Source organism: Pleurodeles waltl, chromosome 6, assembly GCF_031143425.1.
Source record: "Pleurodeles waltl isolate 20211129_DDA chromosome 6, aPleWal1.hap1.20221129, whole genome shotgun sequence".
Classification (NCBI taxonomy): Eukaryota; Metazoa; Chordata; class Amphibia; order Caudata; family Salamandridae; genus Pleurodeles; species Pleurodeles waltl.
In genome coordinates, this window is record NC_090445.1 from 1,226,249,383 (window position 1) to 1,226,275,618 (window position 26,236).

Below are 26,236 nucleotides of genomic sequence, written 5' to 3' on the forward strand. Positions count from 1 at the left end.
GGTCTAGTTACTGTTTAGTTTTATCTATGTATATTTATTTGTCTTGGATGTATTATTGTAGCTTGCTTTTTCTTGTACAGGACATGGAACTTGATTTGGTTCCTTATGGATTACTCATAGACCTACGGAACTGTTCCCTTATTTTATGTTGTGAGAATTTGAAAGCGAAAATCACCCACCCAGACAGTTTTTTAATGGGGGGAAAAAGGGTAAAATTCTTGCATTATTTGACATCTGAGATCAGCAATTTCAAGGCACAAGAGTGGGGAATTAATTTTTAGATTTATCTATTTATATTTATCAAATTGGATGTGTGATTGCTCCATAGTATACAGATATTGGTGTATTATATTTTTAACTAGTGCTGATTCATAGAATTATTCTCATTTTTGGGTATTGCTTTTTATTATATTAAGTGATGTTTATCTGACTGCTTATTTCTTGTTTGTTTTTAAAACTCGTCTTGTCCCTTTTAACTGTACTTTTATCTTATTTTTTTTTTAGTATTTCCCGGTTTTTAGAAGTCCTCTCTTTCTTTGTTGTGTATTGTACTTTAATGGTTTGTTTTTACTCACCGAAATAAAGTAATTGATGATGACTAGTGCAAGCAGGTGATTTATATATACTGGCCTAGACGTCACATCTACACAAGACAGAGTGTCATGAGGTGGCACACTCCCACCTAATGTGGCTGGAAGAAATTGCTTTGCATTAGTTTTCAGATCCAGTCTGATGCCTAAAGATATTTAAAAAAGTTAAGTATCCAGAGTTAGATGTCCATGGAAACTAAAAAAGCTACCATCTAAAGATGGTGTGCTTTCATGTTTGCAAAAACAATTAATAAAAAATGACACACTGCAAACATAAAAGTATTAAATGAAAGAGAAGTGAGAACAGCTATTTGACAACCATCGTAATGAAGAAGGCTAACTGTTAGCCAGATGTGCACAGAAAAATGCTGTCACTCACAGTAAAGCGACCAAATGGTTGAAATAGGTTGACCAATTGTTGCGTGCTCTATGTTTTGGAAGGCACAAACAAAACATAAATGGCACTGGAACAGTCCAATGGATGAAGTAGCTGACAAGATCACCCATATGAACAAGCTTCCTACATTCAGTATTGCTCTGTCCGGTGAAGACCCTAAACTAAGATTCCTCGCCTTATTTTTTTCAGCATAGCTTCAGTGCACAGGTAGGCTGGGTTATGTGGCTCAGTACCGACTTCAGCCCACCCCAGATGTGACATCAAAGCCACATATGTGCCATCCCGTGGCACAGGCATCAGTTACTTTCTTGACTCTGTCTGAGCCTTCAGACACAAAGATTATTGATTGATCTGGTGCGACAATGTGCAGATGCTTCACCTTGTAAGTAGATACCGAAGCAGTATCTCCCAAGGTGGTGCGACTGTGAAATGGCTAAAAATAAACCTGTAGAAACGTGCAGGCAAAGTGCCCTTCCTGCAGGGCCTGGCAATCAAGGCAGCAGTGCTTTATGAATGCATGAAGTAATTCCCACATCACAGCCTGGTAGAAGGAAGTAGCCTTGGCTGTGGTCTAATGAGCCTTCAAGCCTTAAGAGCTGCTTCTTGGTCACAGAGTTGCAGATCTTTATATTTTATGTTATCACAACTGAGCGCACTTCTATCTTAGGGTGTCTGGGCGCTGACAACCACTGAGTATGAGGAAACCTAATTGTTAACAAGCTAGGTTTTGAGCTCCTTTCTAAGTATAGGTAAAGCTCTGATGTCTGAGGGGAGGCTATTCCAGATTTTAGTGGTTCCCGTGATAAAGCATCTCCCCCCCCCCTTTCTCCCCCCTCCCCCCAGTTCAGTTTGCAGACTCTGGGAACCCTCTATAACTGCACAACGCAGCTGTCTGCTGGGGGCATACCACTCGAAAGAGTGCTTCAGGAAACTTGGACCAACATTATGGAAGGATTTAAAAGCAGTGTAGAGAACCTTAAATTTGATACGGCTTCTCACAGAGAGCAAGTGTAATTGCCAGATTTCCTTGGAGAGTGATTTGAATTCTGGAATACCCAAAAGGAGCCTAGCAGCTGCGCTCTGCACCATTTGAAGCCTGTTGAGGAGCTTTTCCTGCATGTTAACATAGAGGCCATCACAATAATCTAATTTCGATAAAACTAAGGCAGTGCTCACTGTCTTTTTTGTTTGTGCTGGGATGGAAGGAAGTATTTTCTTAATCATCTTGAGCAGACAGAAACAGGACGAGACCATAGCGTTCACTTGCTTGCCAAAGTTTAACTTTCCGTCTATTAGAACACCTAGATTTTTAGCCTTGTTTACTGGGATAGGGGGAAGGTCCAGTTCTTCTAGCCACCATGTATAGGACGAGGCAGGAGAGAGATTCCCAAACAGAGCAACCTCGATTTTATTTGAATTATGTTTCAGACAGTGTCTATTCATCCACGAGCTGACTGCCAACATGCAGTCATGCTAATGAGTTGATACCTCATAACTATTATTGAAGGCTGACAGAATAATTTGTGTATTATCAGAGTAGGAGGTCAAAGAAAGGTCAAACGATTTAACTAATGTGGCCAGCTCTGAAACATAAATATTGAACAGGGTAGAACTGATAGATGATCCCTGCTGAATCCCCCATGGAAGAGAGAAAGGGGAGATTTGAATTGACCCAGTGCATTGCCCTTGATTCCCAGAACGCTGAGACAGTCGATCAGTGGCCTGTGATCTACCCTGTTGAACCTGCCAACAAATCAAGGAAAATAAGTGCAGCAGCTCTTCTTCTATCCAAAGCAACCCTGATTTCCTCTGTGGCCTTGATCAGAGTCGAATGTGCTGTGCCCCAACCTAAAACCAAATTGAGTCTTGTCCAACAGTTGGTTTTCTTGCAGGTACTGGGCAAGCTGAAAGTTAATGGCTTTTTCAACTATTGTTGTGTGGAGCGGAAGGCGGGAAATAGGATGATAGTTACTGTATCAGCTGGGTCCAGACTGGGTTTCTTTATGAGAGGGTGAATGGAGGCAATTTTCCATTGACCAGGAAAGACTCCAGAGATAAACATTAAGTTAAAAATGTTTGCCAGGTTTGTGCTTATCAATTTTGGGACCAGTTTCAGAACGGAGGCGGGGGGCATGGGTCATGAGTAGATCCAGACTTTGCCTTGCTGATCATAGAGGCTATCTGATCAGCAGTGACTGGAGAAAATTCTGTGAAGGAAGTTACTGAGGAAGTGTCCTGATGGATGTTAGATTTGACATCACCAGGGTTAGAGGTCTCAAAGTTAGAATACATTAGGTTAACTATACAGAGGACAATCCATCTTGATATGGTCCTTTTCTACACTGCCTTACCCTTCTTTGTCCCAACGAATGCCACAAAGAGCTGGTCGTCCAATCAATGTGTAGTCTCTCCACTTCTTTCAGGAGGAATGGCAGAATAAAGAAAGCTAGAAGGGTGCTGGATTGCCTGGCATGAAAGGGCATCACAGATAAGGGCAAAACACCACTCTAATCCACACCACCAGTTTGTGTGGAAAAAAGGTGGTATACAGTGGGAGTACTGACTCACCCGACCAGCTGAGATCATCACTAGGATTAAGACTGTTTTGAGACCCAGTAGATGCAAAGGACAGCTAAACAACAGCTCAAATGAAGCATACATTAGGAAAGTGAGAACCAAATTAATGTCCCATTGTGGCTTTACAAAAGATTTGGGTTGGGAACATGTGCATAAGACTTTAAAGAAACACACCACAAAAAGTGATTTAAACAGGGACGGTTGGTCCAATAAAAGTAAAAAGTGTAAAAAGGCCAACAACTAACTTTTTACTGAGCCCCACTTAAAGTTCTTGCAGAAAATGCAACAATTTTGCTTGTAATGGGTTTGTTTAGCAGGAATGGATGCCAACTGCTAAAATAAAACATACTACTTCGGGTAGGACATCAAAAGCAGTTAAGTGTTGCCGCTCACTATTCATGTTTAGAGGTGTAGACTGAACATGTCTGATTGCAGGACCCCTGCCCTTCTGCTACTACTGAAGATCCTCCCAAAGCAGCAACAGAAAAAGATTATGGACGGAATGCTGAACATTCTCAAACATTCACCTCCCCCAGTCACAGATCTGCGTTTAATCCATTGTTATTTTGCTTGCTACGCCATTTCAGTTCGGACCCAGCTATATGAATGTCAGCCTTGACCCTGCTCCCTATGGCAGTTCGGACTGACCTGTTCCCGTGGGGAATAGAGTCAAGACTGATTTGCATATGGCTGTGTTCAAACTGGTGCGGCATGGTGAGCAAAAGAACAATAGATTAAACCCACATTTGTGACTGGAGATGAGTGTTTGAAAAGTTTCAGCATTCTATCTATCATCCTTTTGTGTTGCTAAAGTCGCCCTAAGTGCCCAGGTTATGGCCAGACATGGGTCCCTTGCTCATTGTACCACTGGTTTCAAGTTAGCCTGACTGATGTGGGGTGACATCCTGAAACAGATCCCAGTATGTTTGTTTCCATTCAGGGAGGACCTGGCTTGGCAGTTCAGACTAGAATGTTTCCATGGGGAATAGGGTCAAGACTGATTTGCATATGGCTGGGTCCAAAATGGGGTGGCATTGTGAGCAAAAGAACAATGGATTAAACCCCGATCTGTGACTGGGGATGCATGTTTCAGCACTCCGTCCATCATCCTTTTGTGTTGCTTAAATAGCGCTAAGTAGCCAGGGTAAGCCCAGACATAAGTCCCTTGCTCTCTGTGCCGCTGGATTCAAGATAGTCTGGCTGATGAGGGGTGATATACTCAAAACCGGTCCTAGTATGCTTGTTTCCGGTCCAGGGAGGACCTGGAATGCAGTTCAGGCTGGACTGTTCCCATGAGGAATAGGGTCATGACTAATTTGCATATGGCTGGATCCAAACTGGGGTGGCATGTTGAGCAAAAAAATTATGGATTAAACCCAGATCTGTAACTGGGGGCAAGTGTTTGAAAACTTTCAGCAGTCCATCCATCATCCTTTTGTGTAGCTAAGATCCTCAAGAATCAGTCTGATAAGAGGACAGATATTCATGGCCAGAGGATCAGGTTACAACACTCTCCTGGCCCAATCTGAAGCCACTAGTATGACTCAAGACCGGTTGTCTCAGATCATATTCAGAACTCTGAGAAGGAGCCGCAGCAGTGGAAAGGCATTCAGGGGTGCCAGGCTCCACTTTAAAGGGGAATGCTTCTCCAAGAGGCTGCCTTCTTTGGAACTCCAATGTGCAAAAGTGTTGAGAACGTATGTTCTCAGCAGTGGTGATGAAATCTAGCAAGGGCTCTCCTCACTGCAGGAAGACACCGCTTGCCGTCTCTGGATTTAACAGTCACTTGTGATCTGCAAGGCATCATCAAATTACTTTGTCCGCCTTCACGTCTAAAGACACCGCTAGTTGGTTTATGATCAGGAAGATGCCCTGCCGACTCAAGTTTCAGAAGTGCAGGGCCTCTTGAATCAGGACCAAGGACTCCACTTCACCCTTCTTGTTGCAGTGCCACATGGCGGAGGTGATGTCCAAGAGCAACTTGATCAGCCTATCTTTGATTAACAGTAGGAAGATCTTCAATGTGAAGCGAATGTCCTGCACCTCCAAAAGACTGATGAGGAGGTAGGCTTCTGCAGAGACTAGAGTCCTCTTGATCGCCCTCTCTCTCAGCTAACCTCTCCAACCCAATAGCAATGCATCGGTCATCACTGTCCACTCTGGATGTTGTAGGGAGAGGGGTCTGCCATCGGTCCAACTGCTGTTGAGCCACCACCATTGCAAGTCTTTTGCAGTCACCTCCAAATTCTAAACTTCAGATCCCACTGGAAAGCCCGAATATGCCATTGTGTATAATCTACTAACATGATGCAGCATGCCAAAAGGTTTCTGAGCAATTCTCACTGAGTAGCGAGTACCAGTACCGGGGCTGAAACATCGGAATGGCCTGGACTCAGACCTGGAGGAAAGGCTCGAAACTGCAGCATTTGCAGAACCTCTTCAAATGAGTCAGGTGTGACTTTGACTTGTTGATCGAGAACCTTAAAGATGTTAGGAGGTTCTCTGTTGTTTGGAAATAGTTCATGAATGACTGTGGCAAGCCAGCCTTCAAATGCCAGTCATCAAGATAGACTACTGGTATCCTCAACTTCCTAAGATGTATTGCAAACACTGCCATTACTTTTGTCTACACTCTAGGAGCACTGGTGAGGCTGAAAAGTAGCAGGGAAAACTGAAAATGCTCTACGTTTACATTGAACCACCAGTAATACATGTGGGACTCCAGGACGGGAATGTGAATGTAGGCGTTCCAGAGGACCAGCACCACCATCCAGTATTCTATATACAGGGCAGACACAACTTGTCCTTTTTAAGGACAAAACTGAGAGAGTGAAGGTCTATAATGCAATGAAGGACTTTTTCTTCTTTTGGCACCAGAATATAATAGTAACTGATACTGGGAACCTCCTTTGGCACCAGAAAATAACAGTTAACTTATACCAGGACACTCTGTATGGCTCCTTTGTCCAAAATAGCCTCAACCTCCTTCTGGAAAATGGAGGAATGGTTTTCCAACAACCACACTGATGAACTGATGCATTGATGTAGGTAGAATATGTGGCAGATCTGAAATGAATGGTAGCACATAATTTTGATAGACTACTTGAAGCACCCACCTGTCGATTCTGATGCTCTGCCACCTGTGGATGTAATACCTTATGTCTCCAATGGAATGGCCATGTGCCACTAATGGCAAGCTAAAGTAGTTTAGGGGTACTGGCGTGGGATTGAGCACTGCATTGCCGCAGAGGGCCTGGATGTTGTTGACCTGATCAAAGACCACTCAAAAAACAGGGGTGTGGGGCATTTAATGAAGGGGGGGCGAGGCTGGCAGAGAACATTTTTCTCTTCATTGACACCTCCATACATTTTCATTGCCTATTGGGAGGCCTACTGGGGAATGACTTAGGGCTGAGTCTATTTTGCAGTGCCTGAACTACCAAACATTCAGGCGTAGGCTTCTGCATAAGGGGTATGCCTGGCCAATGTCCTCAACAGTGTGCCTGTCAGGGCAATATGAGTATGAAGAGGATTATGTGGAAGGTTGCTCAGGTTGCAAGACTTCTGTCAGGAGACTAGTATTTACTTCAACAGATGGGAGTTCCAGTTTTAAAACTCAGCAGCCCATCTGATCATCAGAACATAAGTCTATCCCTCTGTGGAGGGGTCAGGGGGCAAGATCAACTCAGTATCCAGCCAAGTGTCCAGCCAACATGCACCCAGTACAAACTTGTAATTTTTATGCTCAATAGAACTACACCCTCCTCGACTATTTACTATCCTGTCCTGTGTATTATGCAAACCTCTACCTTCTGAAAAAGGCACCTCCCCTCAACATCACTATCACTCCCCCACTACACTACTGGAATGTCCCCACTTCTGCTTGGGCCTAATTGTTCCTCATCTTGAAAGTTTCTCTGAAAAATTCTGACAGCAGTAAATGTCCCATTCTCTTTCATGCTTTTTTCATCACCTACCCTTACGTACATCTATCTAGGTTGCCATAGCTTAATCTTCTAATAACTAACATCCTATGCATTATATGTGTTATAATAAATGGGAACCTGTGATCCCAGTTTTAAAGTCTATCTATAATTTTTTTATTACAATCGAGTTGGGATATCGCTAGTCACCTGTGTGATGAGTGATGTCATGGTGTTCCTTGTTACTACTGCACCTTTAGTTTTTGCCACGGATGCCAGTTGGAAGAACCTAGCAAAGCTGCTAAACTCCTGGTTGGGTGTACAGTGTATATTATTTGTAACCAGCAACTTTTAAGTAAAAGTAACCATTTCTACTGGTACCTACTACAGTCTGAAACAGTAATACATGCAGATCACTTCAATAACCTCCTAAAAGACTGCCAGTCAGGTGTCCGCGCCTACGAGGAACTGAAATTACATTTTCTCAAGAATACATACATAATGACATATTAGAGTGCTCTCAAGTGAAAAAATAGAAGACCTAAAGGGTGCTACAGACAAAATAACTGACATTGTGTTACATGCACTCTCTGGCATTCCACCATACAAGAAATATAATCTTAATCTCGATAGTTGGTCAGGTTTTTACCAAGAGATTTAGTGGCAACATTTTCATGGCAAATATTTTTTGTGGGAGCATGTGGCCACCAATCTTTTTTTTGCAGAATCTTCCCCAGAAAGTAGGCTTTGCGTACTTGCTTTTTTAAACAAATCTCATAACACCATGGGGTATACAGGATTATGTTCAAGTCTTGATCTTCTCTTAGGCCATTAATTAGATGAAGGTTATCTTCTACTACTTCAATTATTTGTCAGTAGGTGTTGAGCAGTTTACTTTTAAAATGCTACCCATGCAGGAACACCTCTTATTATGCAGCTACATCAGAGCTAAAAAAAAAAATGGAAAAACCCTATTGGGGCTCAGAAAACATCTGCTTTCACAATAATGATAAGCAGGCTATACATCCAAACACTATCCTGCCCATCTCCACACATCCTTAATGAGTATTTGTTAATGAATGCGACAAATTAGTGGCCCACATACAATTTTGAGTTCTGAATGCAATTTTATATTTATGAGCAATAGGACGCTAGTTAGATTCACTATCATTAAATAGAAAACAAAGATTAGAAATACTTTTAGGCAGGTCTTCCTGCTTTGCTTTACACATTACTTACCATATTACAGTCAATCTGACTGAACGATGACACTCCAAACAGCTTCTGGATCAAAGTCTGCTGCACATTAGCGCCTACCCACAAAAATATGTTCAGTCCGTTTTCCAGCAGATATATTTCTCCCTTCAACAGGCGCTCTTCTGAGCTGCGAATGGCTGCAGGCAGAGAGTCGCTATCAAGGTCCACTTTGGTCTGTTAAGAGAGTTTAAAGAATTTTTAGATTTCGGAAATGTTTTATAAGGATTTTCTTATATATTTCAGAATAGTAACAATATTCATTCTACTTCATCAATACACATGAATATTGCCAAGCAGCTCCTGAAACAAACGTGGTCATGTTTCAGTTTGGTTCTCGGTTTTCTTTTGGAAGGACCAGCAACATTACCACTGGATAACTCACTATCATTCCATGTTACATAATTGTGTACTTTGAAATCACCTATTGACACATTTTTGAGCATTTATTATATTTTTTAGAATTAATGTTTTTAACTGTATATGGTGTGTAGGGTCATTTAAGTAGAGGCTTGGGGGGGGGGGGGGGCCTTCTGCCTGGTGCCGAAGACTGTGACCGACCGGCAAATGAGGTGGCCCCCCCATGCCCCCTGCGATGGGGCGGCAGCAAGGAGAGGAAGTGGCGTGACAGCAGCAAGTAAAGAAGAGCTGGCAGCCATGAGACACCATTGGGAAGACTTCGCAAGCCAGGGAATCCTTGGTACCGGCAGGGGGTCAGTGCAGTGCACCCCCACCGATGGAGAGGCGGGAAGCAGAGACAGCTGGAACGACGGATGGTGCGGCCTAAGCCATGGCGAGCGGCCGGCCTGCGGACGAAGAGCCAAATGTAAAGGGAGGCCGATCGTGGGCCTCGGAGGTAACACAGACAGCGGACGAAGGAGGAGGAGAGCGAGCCGGGTCCAGGCCATGCCCACCTCCCTCTTCCCTCCAAACAAACCTGCGCTGGGCCCGGAATGGACTGAGATGGGGGCCCCTAGATTGCAGTATAAACAGAATGGGCCCGGGTTGCATGGACAACAAAAGAGGCCCCGTGATCAGTGTCGATACTTGGAGGCATAGGGGGAACAATGAAATAACCAGCACCAAGGCCGCCTGGGCCGGAGAGTAGAAATTGTACAGTGGAAGCCTACGCGTGGTACTGTTGATCTGGGACAGGAGTTGGCATGGCTCAATAGATCTCAGTGGCTGACTGACTGGTGGGTCAGCTGGGGGAGACACTGTGTTTTGGGACTGAGAAGACTTCTGGAGGTTGCCTGGTGAGCCACTAGAAAGACCTGAGAAACTCTACTGTACCTGTCCTGGCTTTGAGTACAAGAAGCTAGCACGGCTTGGAGGCATGGGCAATGAAAAAGGAGGGCGACAGTCCCAGATCAATAAGATTGTTAACTATGCGCAAGTCACCCACAGTAAAGATAGGATGGGCACAAACACCCCGGAAGACACTCGGGGCACCATGGAGAACCGTGACCCCAAAGAATCCTCCATGTCTGATATCCTGAACGAAATCAAGGGCGCACACACACTGAATTGGTCACCAAAACTGACACTGTGGCGGTGGATGTTACACTACTGCGTGCAGACCTATGTAAGGTGGCGGACAGTGACAGAAGCAGAGGATGCCATTGCAGTGCCTAACCGTGAGGTGGATACCCTGAAAGACACTGTCTGCTCTCTCTGGAAGCTCACTGTGCGACTTGAGGAACGGGCGGAGGGCAGGTCCCGCTGGAACAATTTACGCTTCGTGGGATTTCCGGAGGGAGTAGAAGGGTGAAACGTGGAACAATTCCTGGAAATATGGCTCGTCACGGTAGCCCCCCAGGAGGAACGTTCCCCTTTTTTAATGATGAGGGTGTCCGTAGGGCCCTGATGCCTCCTCTGCGGCCAGAAGCACCGCTGCGTGCTATTATCACCGGTTTCTTTCACTACAGGAACCGAGACGTGATCCTCCAGCAAGTGCGGAACAATAGAAAGCCACTTTACAGTGGAAACCAAATACTGGTGTTTCCAGACTACACCCAGAAGGTGCAGAGTTTCAGAAAATCCTTTACGGACGATAAGAAAAAGATGCAAGACTTAAACCTACGCTACAGCTTGGTGTTTCCAGGAAAACTCAGTAATTCATAACAATAAGGCTAATTTTTTATAGACTCGCAAGAGGCAAGCGAATGGGGGGGACATGGTGTCCCCGCGAGTGGGATCCCGTTGGGTCCCGGAGACAGACAGAACGGAAGCTTGTTGGGGCCGGCGTGCAGAGAAACATACCCAGAAGCCATTGCAAAATGGCACCTCAGCACTGGCTCCAGTGGGCAGAATTAATGTACTACCGGATGGCACTCTGGCCGATAATGGAGACAAACTGTATGGTCTAAAACACACTTGGAGAACAGCAAAGACACCCTGACTCAGACACAGATGCTACATGGGATGGTCAGCCTTGACAGTAGATAAAGAAAGAGCTGCCTACAGCGATGTGGTCTTAGGGGATGTGGGGGGAAAGACAGCACTAGATAAATGGAAGAATGTTGGCGGTACAGTTTCTGAGAATGACTACTGTTGGCTGAACCTGTTCAAGCCTTACACAATGATTTATATGCTATCAAGAAATGTTAAATAACCTACGCCAATGTGCAGGGCTGGTTCGCCCTATACCCCCACAGGGGTGCATGCGGAGTTCTGACTACTGGAGGCTCTGGCTCGTGGTTAGGCTCGGTGATGACCTCGGACGAAACGTAATGTTACACATAATCGGTTAATAGGTTACTAGTCTGTTTCTATTACCTAATTGGGTCAAGGGTGGGGATCTATGGCCTCTAACCCGTTGGGGAATGTTCGTTTTTTGGTTCTTCAACAATGGGTTTTACTGCTTGTGATGGTTTTTGGAAAAGTGTATGTTGTGGGCTGTCCATGAAACACCTCCCCCTGCTCTCTTTCAGCAGTTTTCTAATGCTCGTATTAAAAAAATATATTAACTGTAATATTTTAGGGTATCTTCCTTTATTGTTCCTATTATTTGGGTATTCTTCTTCCTACTCTTAACAGACAGAAAGATAAGGTTGAAAAAAGAAAAGAAAAAATACTCAGGAACTCCTTTCGTATTTTTGGTTTTTCCAATGTTCTTTGTTTATGTTCTCTGTTATGCGTCTCTATCAGGGTTCTCCTAGTGCTTCATCTGTGTTTTACTGTCTCCTTTCTTGTCTGTCTTTTAATGGTCTCTTATTTTGTTTCCTTTCAGACACATCTGGGACCTCTTGGATGTCACTCCGGGGCGTGCAGAAAAAAACACAAGATATAGGAAAAGAAGATAAGTGGGGCAGGACGATTTTCAATTTCTATTTCTTAGAATAAAGGGTAAAAAAAAAAAAAGGAGGGTAAGTGGAAAGCAACGGTGCACTCACTGTGTTCCTGCTTATTTGCTTTAAGTTTCCCAGTGACATTGTGAGGGTGAGAAAGGACAAATAAAAGAAGGAAAAGTACAAATAAATAGTTCTCTTTTTCTTTTTTTTCCTCAGGCACTTTTAAGGTAAGTCATTAAAGATATTCTCCTTGTTTTCCAGTCAGGTTTCTAGTATATTTTGTATGCCTTTGCTTTTTCTCTTTGCCTGGTCTAATTTCCCAAGCTGCCTCATTTATTGCTGCCCAGTAACTGCTTATAGTCTGTATACGGGCACGTACCTGCTCCAGCCACATCCCACCAGGGACGTGCCAGGTTGTCAGGTTTTCCCTTTCAAGTTGCTTGCTGCTTTCTTTCACCTCTCCCACCTCGTTGTCCGCATCTCTCACTGCATTGCTCTCCTCTGGTTCTTCTCTCCTGCTGGCTGAATCTTTTCCCACGCTGCTGTCTGCTGTGATGTGTTCCTGCCGGTCGCGTCTTTCTCCTCGCTGCTCTCTGCGGTGACACTGCTCCTGCCTACCGCATCTCTCACTGCACTCCTCTCCTCAATGATGGCGCGCTGCGTGCTGCCTTCTGGTTTCTTTTCTAAGCGTTGTAACAACGCGATGCTTTGAGAAGTGCCCCCTGGGATCGTGTGGAAGTTGTACAGGGTGTCGTAACCCCGTTACAGTGTACTTATCGGGCCTGATGTACAGAATAATTGTTTTTGAGATATACCCTAGATTGTAATCATGACAGACATTTATACATTAATATCATGGAATATACGAGGTTTGACCCATCTAACTAAGCGGCGCCAGGTACATGCTTACCTCCAACGCTATTGTTTTTCGATAGCAATGTGCAGGAGAGGCATACATGTGGGAGCTGCATCCCTGGTATTCAAAAACGCTGGGGGGGGGGCAGTTATAGGCAACTTCTTATTCTGGCTTTACGAGGGAGTACTGATTTGGATAGCCCCTGGGATCCAATTCCAACACAAAAGTAATGTGCTAGACCGAGATAGAAGACATGTGGTGTTGTATGTGACCCTGGACGGCCAGGAAATATGCTTGATAAGCGTATATGCCCCAAATGTAGATAGTGGGACTTACTTTGGATGTGTATTGCGGGGTGCCAACCCATATTTAACAGCAGAAATTATATTGGCAGGAGACTGTAACTGTGTCCTGGGCGGTAGACCGGGATCCCCTGCGACAGCGTATGAAACCTCACCTGACTAGACAATAGGTAGATACTATGCAAGAGCTTCAGTTGCAGGATCTCTGGCTCCACAGCAACCCCACTCTCAGGGAATACTCCTGTTACACCCCGGCGGCAAATACTTACAGTAGAGACTGGACTATTGCTTAGTTGCTTAGTGCCTGAAACCCTATTCCCGCAGATACCGGCCATTGCATATTTGCCCCTTTACATATCAGATCATTCCCCTCTTCTAGTAAAATTGAATAAAGGTTATAAAAGATCTGGGGTCACAACATGGTGGTTGCGACTGGAGGCCTTGAAGGATGCCCCGTTTGAAGAAGTTATCCGGGACGCGCTGACGCAACACCTTGATGCAAACTGGGGACCATCCACGACTAGGGGATGTGACTGGGAAGCGATGAAGGTTGTGATAAGGGGTCTTTGCATGCAGACTACTTACAGTGTTGGGCGTCAGCTCGAGAAAGACGTTCGCGATCACAAGGCTAAACTCCGAGACAAGCCTTCCAACGCAGCGGCAGAGAATGGAAGAATGGCAGCAGGCTTGACGGTTGATACAAGAAGACTGGCGACGACTGGAAAGATATGTCTATAAGGCATAATGCTAGCATCTGCATACAGAGGGCGATAAGGTGGGTGCGCTCATGGTGCGCCTGCTCAAGCAACATGCTGACAGTACACCTGTCACTGCACTGGTAGACGTTTCATGCAGGAGAGTATGTACGCAGGTGGCAATTAGTAAGGTGTTCCGGAATCATCTTGACAGACTTTATGCTTTGCCCAGAGGTGTGCCCCTGGAGGCTGGAATGGCCTTCCTAGATGGGGTCCCACTTCCTCTGCCGACGCGGACTGCCAGGGCCCTAATTAGATGCCCCTCTCGATCGGGAAGAAATACAAGGGGCCATAAAACAATTAAAAACATCAAAAATGCCGGGTTCTGATGGACTCCCAGCAGAGTTCTATAAAAAACTTGCGGATATCCTTCTGAGAAACTGTTGGCAGTATACCAAGAGGTGTCTGCCGGTGGCAGCCTGCCTGACTCGATGAGGGAAGCCTGGGTTGCCTTTATTCCCAAGCCATATAGATATCTGATGGATCCAGCTGCATATAGACCACTTTTGCTCCTGAATGTGGATATTAAGATACTCAGAAACATTCTGGCGGGGCGCCTGCTTCCCCATTTGACCTCCCTTATTCACGAGTACCAGTGTGGTTTTACACCCCACCGCAGCAAAATGTTCAATATTTGTTGCCTCACCATATATATATAACACATACTTACATTGGAAGGAACCGGGAGTGTTTGCACTCCTGGATATATAACAGGCTTTTAACTCTGTGGATTGGGGATATCTTTGGCAAGTTATGGCCAAATTAGTTTTGGCCCGAAGTATATTGCTTCGGTCCAACTCTTATATCAGCGCCCAGTCACTCGCGTGCTAACTGGGGAGGTAATTTTGGAGGCTGCCCAATTGAGGAGGGGGACGCAGCAGAGCTGCCTGATGTCCCCTCTCCTATTTGCTATGGCAGTGGAGCCATTGGTGGCGCACTTGCACGAGCTGCTGAACCCCCAGGCTTATGCATTGGGGGTGCTATGCATGTGGTCTCTCTATCTGCAGATGACGTCCTAGCCTATGTACGGCTCCCAGAATCATCAATTCCCGTGCTTTTAAATGCCTTGGAGAAATATGGGGAGTGTTCTGGACTCCTGGTCTGTCTTTGTTAGTCCTACCTGTTCCCGATGGGCGCTATAGCCGGGGACCAGATCAATGCCATGGGGAGTTGAGGGCCTTCGCAACCTTGGAATACGATTGGCACATACTGCTGATAAATATTATGACCTCAATCATGGCAGAGCACTGGAGGGATTGGAGATTTCTGTCAGATTTTGGAAGAATTTGCTGCTTTCCCTGATGGGCAGGGCGGCCATAACAAAAATAACAACTAGAGTTGCTGTGGGCAAATAGGAGGAAGAGGGTGGGGCAGTGTATGCTGCGACAAACATGGAAACGTGGGCAAATTGAGCTCCCACATAAAGAACTTTATTATTTTGCCTCCAGCTGCAACATGCAGTACATTGGTTTGACCCTGAAATTAACTGGGAGAAGAAACTATTACAGGGTATGTGTGGGGAACACACCCTGCCGGCCTTATTAATGGGGAACCGGACAGTGCGAGAAGTGGCCCCCTATATAGTGAAACATGTTTATAATGTATGGACCCGAATGGTGTCCTCTGTGTTGCGCTGCCACCCTTACTCTAGGGATGTACCCATATGGGTTATGCAGGCATTTGTGAAAGTTGCTTTGGACATACCCATGAAGAAATGGAAGGAAGGGGGATGTGAGGTAGCGGGCATTTTTTCCATGGGGGGGGAATTCATCACCTAGCAGGATGCTATGGACGCTGTTCAGTTGGGGACAGGTCAGTTCCAACAGTATGCAAAAATGGTGGCAACAGTTTGTGATCTGTGGTCTGAGTTTCCTGATGAACCCCCGGCCTCAGCCACCCTGGATGCATTGTTGTCCCTGGGGGGAAAGCGGCGACTGATTTCTTACATTTATAAAGTCCTAAGAAAGGATGGTCTGTGTATTACTCTGGTGATACAACATCGATGGAGGGGCAGTGCTGGAGCAGGAGATTTCAGCCACAGAATGGAAACATGTATAAGAGGCGGCTAAGAGCAGCAGTTCCAATGCCACGTTCAAACTCATACAATATAACTATAATCACCAGGCATACCTGGCTCCCAATATCCTTAAGTGTATATACCCAGCGAGATCTCCTTGTTGCCTGCGATGGGCTATGTCTTTGGCAGACTTCTTTCACATAGTATGGCAGTGTAGTGCTCTGGACTCATACTGGGAGAGTATAGTGATGCCTTTGGAGGGGGCTACTGAGTGAAGACTGGTACATACCCCCAGGCCGATGCTGCTGGGGCTACTTCCTACGTGTAAGGGAAAGCACCTAAGCCATAAAGTTATAATGCTGGGACTATTTGTTGGCAAAGCATCGTATAGCAATTAAATGACTTAACCCCATCCCACGGAGATATGGGGACTGGTACAAGGACTTCACCGAATGGGCAATAGCGGAAGAAGTCCGGATGAAACATGTACGCACAGATCCAAAATTAGCAGAAGATATAATGGCTTGGGCACAGATGGTGCAAGACCTAAAAGCGCCAAATATCCCACCAGAAGAAATTGGGATGACTAGAAATTATGCATGTGCTGGGAGTTAATGGGGCAGGCTGTAGTATGGAGAGGTGGGGAGAAGGCAAGAATAATATTTATATATCCAGCGCCTGTAAGGACTAACTGCAGTGACATAGATATTGGGTCTAGAAATGTTACATGAAATAAAAAGTAGATGCTTAATGTACAAATATGTCAGGATCTGAGAAATAACAGAAGCAGTTTGTGGGGGTGGGAGGTCAGTTAGGGAGTTTGCATAAATTTGCTTGTTTGAGGTTACAGAAATGATTATTGCCCAAAGCGTTACGGCAACCAAGTGTAATGATCATCTGCAAAACTATTTGTATGTGGTGTGATACTGCAAAAATAAATAAAAAAATAATACAAATATTAATTTTTTTATAAGTAGAGGCTTAGGCATGTGTGTTATTCCTTATACACACTAATGTACAAGTAACTTACCTTTGGTAACGAAATATCCTGTAGAGACATTCTAGTTGCTTATTCCTTACCTTAGAATTTTCCCCAGGCGTCAGACTGGATCGAGAGATTTTTCTTTGAGCAATACCTTTGCGCATCGGCAGGTTGCGTCGGTCGGCTCCGCGGGTGTCGTTGGTGTTGTGGTCTCCGTAATGATGTCGGATGTAGTATATAGGCGCCGCCCTCGCGCAGTGACGTCAGTTTCTTTTAACGACTTTTCACACCAGAGCGCAGAGCCGCTAAGAACACTGAGATTGGTGCGCCAGAGCTAAGGACCTGAAAGGGGGAATCCCTGTCCCTAGAAATCAGTTCGCAAGCAGGGAGGATGGGTGGGCGGTAAGGAATCTGCAACTAGAATATGTCTCTACCAGATATTTCGTTACCGAAGGTAAGTAACTTGTACATCTGAAAGAGACTTCTATTTGCAGATTCCTTACCTTAGAATAGATACCTAAGCAATGCCATCCTCGGTGGAGGCTGCAAACCAATATCATACTAGGAAGTCCTGCAGGTCTGAACGTCCAAAATAGACGTCCCGACGGACCTCACTGTCCAGGCAGTAGTGCTTAGTGAACGTGTGCAGGGATGCCCACGTAACTGCCTGGCAGATATCCAGGACAGGAACTCCGCGAGCTAACGCAGTGGAAGCAGCAGTTGATCTGGTGGAATGAGCACGCAAGCCTTTTGGCCAAAGCGTTGCAGATTTTGATGCAAAGAAGCACCCATCGAGAGATGGTATGCTTTTGCACTGCCTTCCCTTTTTTCGCACCCACATGCCAAACGAAGAGTTGATCGTATACCTGGAAATCTTTAGTGCGATTGAGGTAGAACGCCAACACTCTTTTTGGGTCCAGACGGTGGAGTCTCTCATCCTCATGGGAAGGATTTGGGGGTGCATAGAAAATAGGCAGAGTGATGGACTGGCCTACATGAAAGGGTGTAACCACCTTAGGAAGGAAGGAAGCCCTAGTGCGCAACACGACTGTCAGGGTGCACAGAGAAGTATGGAGGTTTAGAGGAAAGGGCTTGAAGCTCACTCACCCTGCAAGCAGAGGTGATAAAGACCAGAAAGACAGTTTTGAAGGTGAGGAGCCGCAAGGGACAATTATGCATTGGCTCAAAGTGGGTACACATCGAGTAAGTACGTACAAGATTAAGGTCCCACTGAGGCATGATAAATGGAGTGGGAGGAAATAAATGGGTGAGCCCATTTAGGAATCTACTCACAATAGGAGATTTAAAGAGTGAGTGCTGATCAGGTAGCCTAAGAAAGGCTGAAATGGCAGATAAATACCTTTTAAGGGTGCCCAAAGCAGAGCCCTGCTGGGCCAAAGAAAGAATAAACAGAAGAACCTCGGATAGAGGGGCGGGAAAGGGGATCAATAGATTTGTTGGTACACCATGCCACAAATTTATTGCAACAACAGGAGTATACAGTTTTAGCTGAGGGACGCCTGGCTTTCAAGATAGCATTGCAGACTTCGGGTGGAAGGGCAAAAGCCGTCAACTGGCGCCGCTCAATCTCCACGCATGAAGGTGGAAGTTGTACAGGTTCGGGTGAAGAACAGTCCCCTGTTACTGCGACAGAAGATCCGCCCAAAGAGGCAGTCCTAGTGGAGGATCAATGGACATGCCCAATAGCTCTGGATACCATGCTCTCCGTGCCCACCAAGATGACTTGGGCCCGGTCGTTCTCTGGGCAGAAGAGGTATAGGTGGAAAGGCATAAATGAGGCCGGAGTTCCACTGAAGACGAAAAGTGTCTCCAAGCGAGTGTCGCCTTGGAAACTCCAACACGCACAACAGCTGACATTGCGCGTTCTCTGCGGAGGCAAACAGATCTAACCAAGGCTCTCCCCACTGCTGAAAGAGACCTTGTGCCACCACTGGATGGAGACGTCATTCGTGATCGGCTGTGCATCGACGGCTGAGTTTGTCCGCTCTGGCATTGAGGAAGCCCGCCAGATGTTGAACCATCAGGGTAATGCCCTGATGGTCCAGCCATGTCCAGAGGCGTAGTGCCTCCTGACGAAGGGTCCAGGACCCTACTCCGCCCTGTTTGTTGGAGTACCACATGGCGGTAGTATTGTCTGTGAACACCTGCACCACTTCCCTTTGAGAGAGGGAAGCAATGCTTTCAACGCAAGTCTGATCGCTTGGAGCTCCAGCAGATTTATACAGAGTCCGGACTCCGCCGGAGACCAGAGGTCTCTGATCTCCGCTTCTCCCATGTGGCCACCCCAACCCAGAAGGGACGCATCTGTCACTATAGAGAGATCTGGTTGGGGAAGAGATAGGGATCTGCTGTGGACTCAATTGTAGGTAATATTTGTGGGCAGACAGGATGGGGATGTGGAAATAAGCGTGCTGCTAGCCCAACGCTACCATCCAGTCTCCTGGGTCCAAGGCAGGCAGAACCTGAGCCAGGGTGAGCATTTTGAATTTCTCCTTCTTGACGAAGTAGTTTAGGTCCCGAAGGTCTAGGATAGGACGTAAGCCCATGTCCTTTTTAGGTATCCAAAATTAGCGGGAATAACAACCACGACCTACTTCTGGCACAGGGGCCTTTTCTAAAGCTCCCTTGGCCAAGAGAGCTGCGACTTCCTGGCGGAGAAGTGCCAAATGATCCTCTGGAAGGTGACTGAAGAATGGTGGCATGGGTGGTGGAGCAGATTCGAAAGGGAGGGAGTAGCCCTTTCCGAATGATCTGCAAAACCCACCTGTCCGTGGTGATACTTTCACAGTGGGGCAGGTGATGGCAAATCCTGCCACCAACTGGATGGGAGTGAGGGGTCAGACTAGGAGGGTTTGGAGGCTGCAGCGGGAGCAGAGGTGGACTGGGCAGACCTCTGATTCCCTGTCACACAGCCACGTGGGATTCCACATCCGCGGCCATGCATAGGCTGAACAGCGTGCGAGGCACAGTGGCTGGGTGGAGGACGCGACAGGGAGCCCCTTCCGTGGCCACGAAAGGGGCGAAAAGCAGACTGTCGTGGGCAAGGGGCAAAGGAAAGACCGAGGGACCAAGCCGTAGCCTGGTAATCCTTGAATCTCTCCAAGGCCGTGTCCGCTTTGTCTCCGAAGAGACGGGAGCCATCAAGGGGCATGTCCATGAGTGACTGTTGGACATCCCCCGAAAAACCAGAAGTGCGTAACCAGGCGTGGTGTCGTAAGGCCACCGTCGTAGCAACCGATCTGCCCAGAGAGTCGGTTGTGGCCAACCCACAACGGATTGTGAACTTTGCTGCATCTCTCCCATCGTTCACTGCTTGGGAGAGGATAGCACGGGCCTCCTCCGGTATCTGCGGCAGGACTTGCGCAACTGTATCCCACAAAGAGTGGGTATAGCGGCCCAAAAGGCATGCAGTGTTCACAGACCGTAGCGCGAGACTGGAGGAAGAAAACAACTTCTTGCCAAACTGTTCCAGCCTTCTGGATTCCCTATCCGGGGGTGCGGAAGGGAATGCGCCTGAAGAAGAGGAAGCGTGGATAACAAGACTCTCAGGCGTGGGGTGTTGGGACAGGAATTTAGGGTCTTTAGGAGCAGGCCCATGGCGGCGTGCGATAGTCCTATTCACAGGACCCTGTGTTGGGTTTGGACCATGTACCCAAAAGGACATCGGTGAGGGCTTCATTAAATGGCAAAAGGGATTCTGAAGTAGAAGCCCCAGGCTGAAGCTCCTCTGTCAGGAGATTAGATCTGACCTCAGCAGTGGGTAGCTTGAGACCAAGGACCTCAGCTGCCCTACTGACCACCATACCCTAAGTTGCTCCCTCCGCCGTAGCCACGGTAGGAGGAGACAGCATGCCAGCGTCAGGAGAAGTACGCAGACCACTGGCTTTGCCCAGTTCCTGAGTCTAGTACATAGCAGGGTAATCCTGGTATTCATAAGGGTCTAGGGACCCCTCAAATTCCTCCCCCTATTCGTACCCATAAGAAAAAGGGTCCTAATCCAACTTGGGGCAAATAAGCCCCATAGAAGCTGAAGGCGGCGGCGGCCGACGCTGCTCCGACTCAGAGTCGTCAGGGATAAGAATTGGGTCGACCCAGCGCCGGGGAAGGTCTCAAGGGTGTGACCGGCGCTGGTGCAGATCCACGCACGGATCCGGAGGTGACCTCGGTGGCCGTAGCCAAAGCTCCCGGCGTCGAACCCGAAGGCCCCTCAGCCGAACCCCTTGGGCCCAAAGGCACTGTATCGGGGTCGGACCACTCAAATATGGGGCGCATGGCTTCATAAAACTCTTTAAGCTGGGCGGGGGTCGCTCCGGCTCTGGGAAACTCAGGGAAGCGCGGAGCCGACCCAGGCGGAGGCTCCGAGGACAGAGGCCTTGTGCGTGGACGCACTTCCCGCGTCGCGTCGGCCAATCGACAGGGCGAAGTTGGAGGGCGATGGGACTTCTTCGACTTCTTCTTCTTCTTACCTTGACCCGAGGATTTAGAAGACGACGAGTGGTGATGACTCCACGACCGATCTCGAGATCTTCCTCTCGAGAGAGACCGGGACCTATGCGAAGTCGAGTGCCAGACCGCCATTAGCTTTAGGGACCGCTCCCTCAAAGCCTTCTGGTGCATGGCCCAGCACTCGGAGCATGACTTTGGGTCGTGGTCGTGCTCGAAACAACACAGACAAACCTGATGAGGATCCATCACCGACATCGTCCGATGACAGTCCTCGCATGGCTTGAACCCGGCCTTCAGGGACATCCTAGACGCACCAAAGTTTCACTGGAAAAAAAAAAAATCAACAAAACGGTCGAATTCGGACAGAAAATAGGCAGGGTAGCTCTTCTCCGGATCAGCGGGTGACGCGGAAAAAAAAGAACTGACGTCACTGCATGAGGGCGGCACCTAAATACTACTCCCGATGTTATCACGGCGACCACGACGCCCTGTGGAGTCAACCAACGCCACCTGCTGACACACAAGGGTATTGTTCGAAGAAAAATCTCTGGATCCAGACTGACGCCTGGGGAAAATTCTAAGGTAAGGAATCTGCAACTAGAAGTCTCTATCAGATACACTGACCACTATTAGCCACAAGGCACTCCGTTCTCTGCCATGTAGATACTTATTCATGTCCTTTAGTCATGCCAGGTCATGCTTTATTCATAAACTGCTATTAATGGCCAGGAGCGGTTTCAAAGCAGTATAACAAAGGGTATACAGGGAAGCAGTGGTTATCAAGCAATGAACAGGGGAAGAATAAGACTTCCAGGAAAGCAGGACAAAAGAAGTTTAAGATATTAAGGATGGACCACTAGGATGATCATAATTAGCATCCACGGAAACACATGAGCAGTCTTATCATATTTCAACTGCTTCAAGAAAAACGTGATGAGTCGCAAATCAATGAATAGGATGTCAACCTGATATATATATATATATATATATATGATCAAGCCTTTAAAATATTAGATTTTAAATACCTTGTCCCATGATGTGGAAATCACTCAGCCAAATATGTTTAATTTTGTTGCCTGTTAAACTCTACTTCTGGAAGAGCGAGTGTCACCTGATAAATATTGCAATCATGTAAGATATTCTTTTTTGCAAACCTCCAATAATAGGATTATATCTTTCTTGAACAGATAATTAGGTAGATGGTAGAAAGAAGAAATGTAATCTTCGGCTCCGATGCGTTATATAAAACAGGAGTCCAGAATTAGACAAAGAGCACCAGACGTCTGTAAACTATAGAAAGTCAAACAACACTTCAATGTTCCGTCAGCAAGAATAATTTATTAAACAGCATAATTTTGTCATACCAACCTCAGTTCACTCTGTATGTGCATGATTAATGAAAAACTCAACGATTACAGTGATGTTATAGTTAGTGTTGGAGTACGACAGAAGCTAACGTTGCAAAACCCCAAAACACAAACAAGCAGCTGTTATTTAGAGAACTTTAACATGGGACCCCATCATGCACAGCTTATGACCTCACATATTATCTCAGACATGACATGTTAAACAACATATTTGAGGACATGACTGATTAAATTTATTTAAATAACACTGTTGAATTTATTTCGACCAATCAATAATTCTGACAGTGTGCTTTATGTTTTGTGAACAAGAGAGAATACAACGTAAACCAATAGCTGTACCCTTATAAACTTGTCCGTAAACTTTCTAAAGATGCAAAGAAATTCAATATTTCCGAAGTAAAGCACTTTGATTGATTTCATTGTATATTTGAAATATTCACCTAAAGAATTAGCACAAAGGGGATAGGTCACTTGTGGAGAGTTGGCCACTTGACATTTTGGTCAACCTTTGCTGTGAAGGGCTGAAGGCTCAACAAGTAGGGTGTTATGTGGTCATGGAGGGGTGGGAACAGGGCTTGGCCACAGGCTAAGCTCTGTGTAATATTTGTCCTACAGAAGATTGTGTGCAGTGGAAGTTTTATGCTTATGGAGGGTTGCGTGCAGGGCCTCGCTGGAGTATAGACACTCAGTCTAAGTCCTGATGCGGACTGGATGCAAGGTCTGGCTAGAGACTATGACAGATGTCTTGAGTGATGTCATGAATGATGACATTTAACATGTAATGAGAGATGTATTATGAGGATTCATAAGCAGTGCATCATGGAGATAAGAACTATAGTTAGTTCACAAAACTATAACTGAAGTATCTACATGTTTTTTTTTTATTTTATTTTTTTAACATTAGCACGTGTGATTTCAAGACCTACTTATAATTTTACTTCAGTTCATAAACTTTATTCGGCTGTCATGCAGCCATAAAAGTGCAAAATTAACCATGCAACGCATATTATGCACTATTCCATCACTAAAATGGTATGTGCTTTTAAACATATTTAAAGTACCTAATTCTGGGCTAAGTCCCTGCAATTAAAGAAAAAAACTTCTTACTCAAGATGTATAGAAAATCTCGATTGTGGAGCAGCCCATAAAATCAGACCCACATAAAAACATGTTTCATCGCTACAAAATTGTTAAAAAAAGATCAAATACCGAGTACAATGTGTCAATTTTCTAGACCTAATCAAAAGCATTAAAAACATTTGACAGTGTTTCTGATGAAAAAACTACAAAAAAGGTCTAATGTAACAATGATTGTTCAAAAATATTATTGCATTGGCAAACCAGCGATTCTAAGTTATGCTGGAAACCTAACAGGAAACAATGAAGGTATTTTATTGTATGTGCCCGGAATCGAATTATTAAAGAACATTCACATCTTTCTCTCCCAGCACAAAGATAGTCACTGAGAGTATTATTATGGTTCACTGGCAAATAAGTAAAAATAATGTTTTTAGGGATTCAGTGCTTAACCTTTTCCCCTGTGCATGAATTAGTAATGCTATTTCGACTTGCCTATTGTTTACTAAAGCACATATTTAAAAATTATTAAATACGTGAGGTAGTCCAGTCACATCCAGAGATTCTTTTACAAATGCTAACCATGGGTTTTTAAGGCATTTGTCAAACGCCAAACAATCTTTAATTATGTCACTTGTTAATGATGCCTCCTTATTTTTCCAGACTGCGAGCTATATCAATGGGGGTTAGATTTGAATGCAATCACTTATATAGCTTAACCCATAGTTTGATGTGATAAATATTATGTGGGGTGGAGTAAGGGACAGTAAGAGCTTCTTACAGAAGCGATTTTCTTCTACTTGAATCACTGTGGTGTTTCTAATGCCCCAGACTCCCACCCCATAAGTAGCGACTGGGACACACAGCATGGAATACATTTCTAACATGGGGGCAGACGCTCGGCCTCGGGGATGGGACAGCAGGCTAAAAAGTGAGCCAACCTCCTTTGACAACTTAGCTCTTCTTTCAACTATGTTAGGTATCCATGACCCAGTGGAGCTAAAGATCACCCCCAGGTAGGAAAATGTGTTAGTGTTAAAAATTCTATTTGTTCTGACCACAATGCTAGTTAATGGGGAACACTTTGGGCCATAGGCCATAACAAAGAATTTAGAGAAGTTGGATTCCATGTCAGGGGTGGCCATAAATTCCACAAATGTACCAACAGTTGCAAATCTCTGGGCCTGCACGCCAACGTAACTGCATCGTCTGCATTTAGCAGAACTGGGCATGGGGTGCCAAGCATCATGGGAACATCTGGCGTGCATGCTGTTAGTCGAGTGCCCAATTTATTTATACAAGGTGAACAGCAAAGGAGCAAGCACACAGCCCTGTCGTACCCCATTGCTCAGTGTGGATCTCTTTTGTGAGCTCACCCCTTTGACGAAACCACACTCTAGCCCTTGTGTTTGTGTGCGTCAATGCCAAGAGGTGTACAAGTGGCTCCTCCACCCCCAATTCCAATAACAGTCTTGACCAATTAACACAATCAAATGCCATGGTGAGATCCATGAACACTAAATATATGGGGGTCAGTTTCATCAGTGCATTTGCTCAAAAATAGGTTAAGATTTAGGCACTGCTCCTGTGTTATAATGTGTTTGCGAAAACCATATTGTCAAGGGTTCAGGATCTTATTGTCTTCCACCCACTTGATAATTGTATTGTAAAGAATGCTTCCGAAAAGTTTAGCTGAAATGTCTATAAGGGAAATTGGGCGACAGCAGCTAGGGAGGGAACGATCACCCTTATTAAAATGTGGCACAATGGTAGATAGAGCCCATGCATCTGGCAAGGACGCATAGTTTAAATTGTTGTAGACGTTATTCAAAAGGAGAGGCCATAAACGAGATTTTATCATATCAATGAGTGGGTCATCTGGCCTGGGGGCTTTACCTCCTGCACTCTGCAATTTTGCAGCTAAAACGTCATGTAAAGTCATATCTACTGCAGGCTTTAGTTAATATAAGCTGCATTCGGTTAAAAGGAACCATAAAAGCAGATCACAATATCATGTCATAGTTGATCTAAGGTCACAAAATATAATCAATCAATCACCTGGACCAAAACTTCTTTAGGCCGAGCCCATGATCCCTGGTGAACATAGATATAAAATACAATGAAAAGATTAAAATTCAGCAAATACAAAATAAAAAACAGGAGACTCAAGTCTGTGCGAGACACATCTACTTGCCCATTCTCTGTCTGGCTTTCACCACAGCAGCAAGTTAATTGTACATCACAAAGCAGACTTGATTGGTTAGCAGCAATTGAAGCTAGAACATAGCTGATTTACAATGACTTTAAAAGAGGGATTAAAAACTGAGTTCTCTGGTCTCAGTACAGGCTACAAAAGAACAACATATGAAGCTGAAATTG

At 45.5% G+C, this 26,236-nt stretch overlaps 1 protein-coding gene across 2 annotated transcripts in view; it reads right to left on the bottom strand.

Moving 5' to 3' along the window:
- Positions 1-26,236, bottom strand: part of SEC24C (SEC24 homolog C, COPII coat complex component) — a 1,280,009-nt gene that overhangs the window by 132,243 nt on the left and 1,121,530 nt on the right. For both annotated transcript variants that reach the window (XM_069240542.1, XM_069240541.1), the window contains one exon: positions 8,727-8,918. In XM_069240542.1, the coding sequence (XP_069096643.1) occupies positions 8,727-8,918 (192 nt within the window). The remainder of the gene's footprint in view (positions 1-8,726; positions 8,919-26,236) is intronic.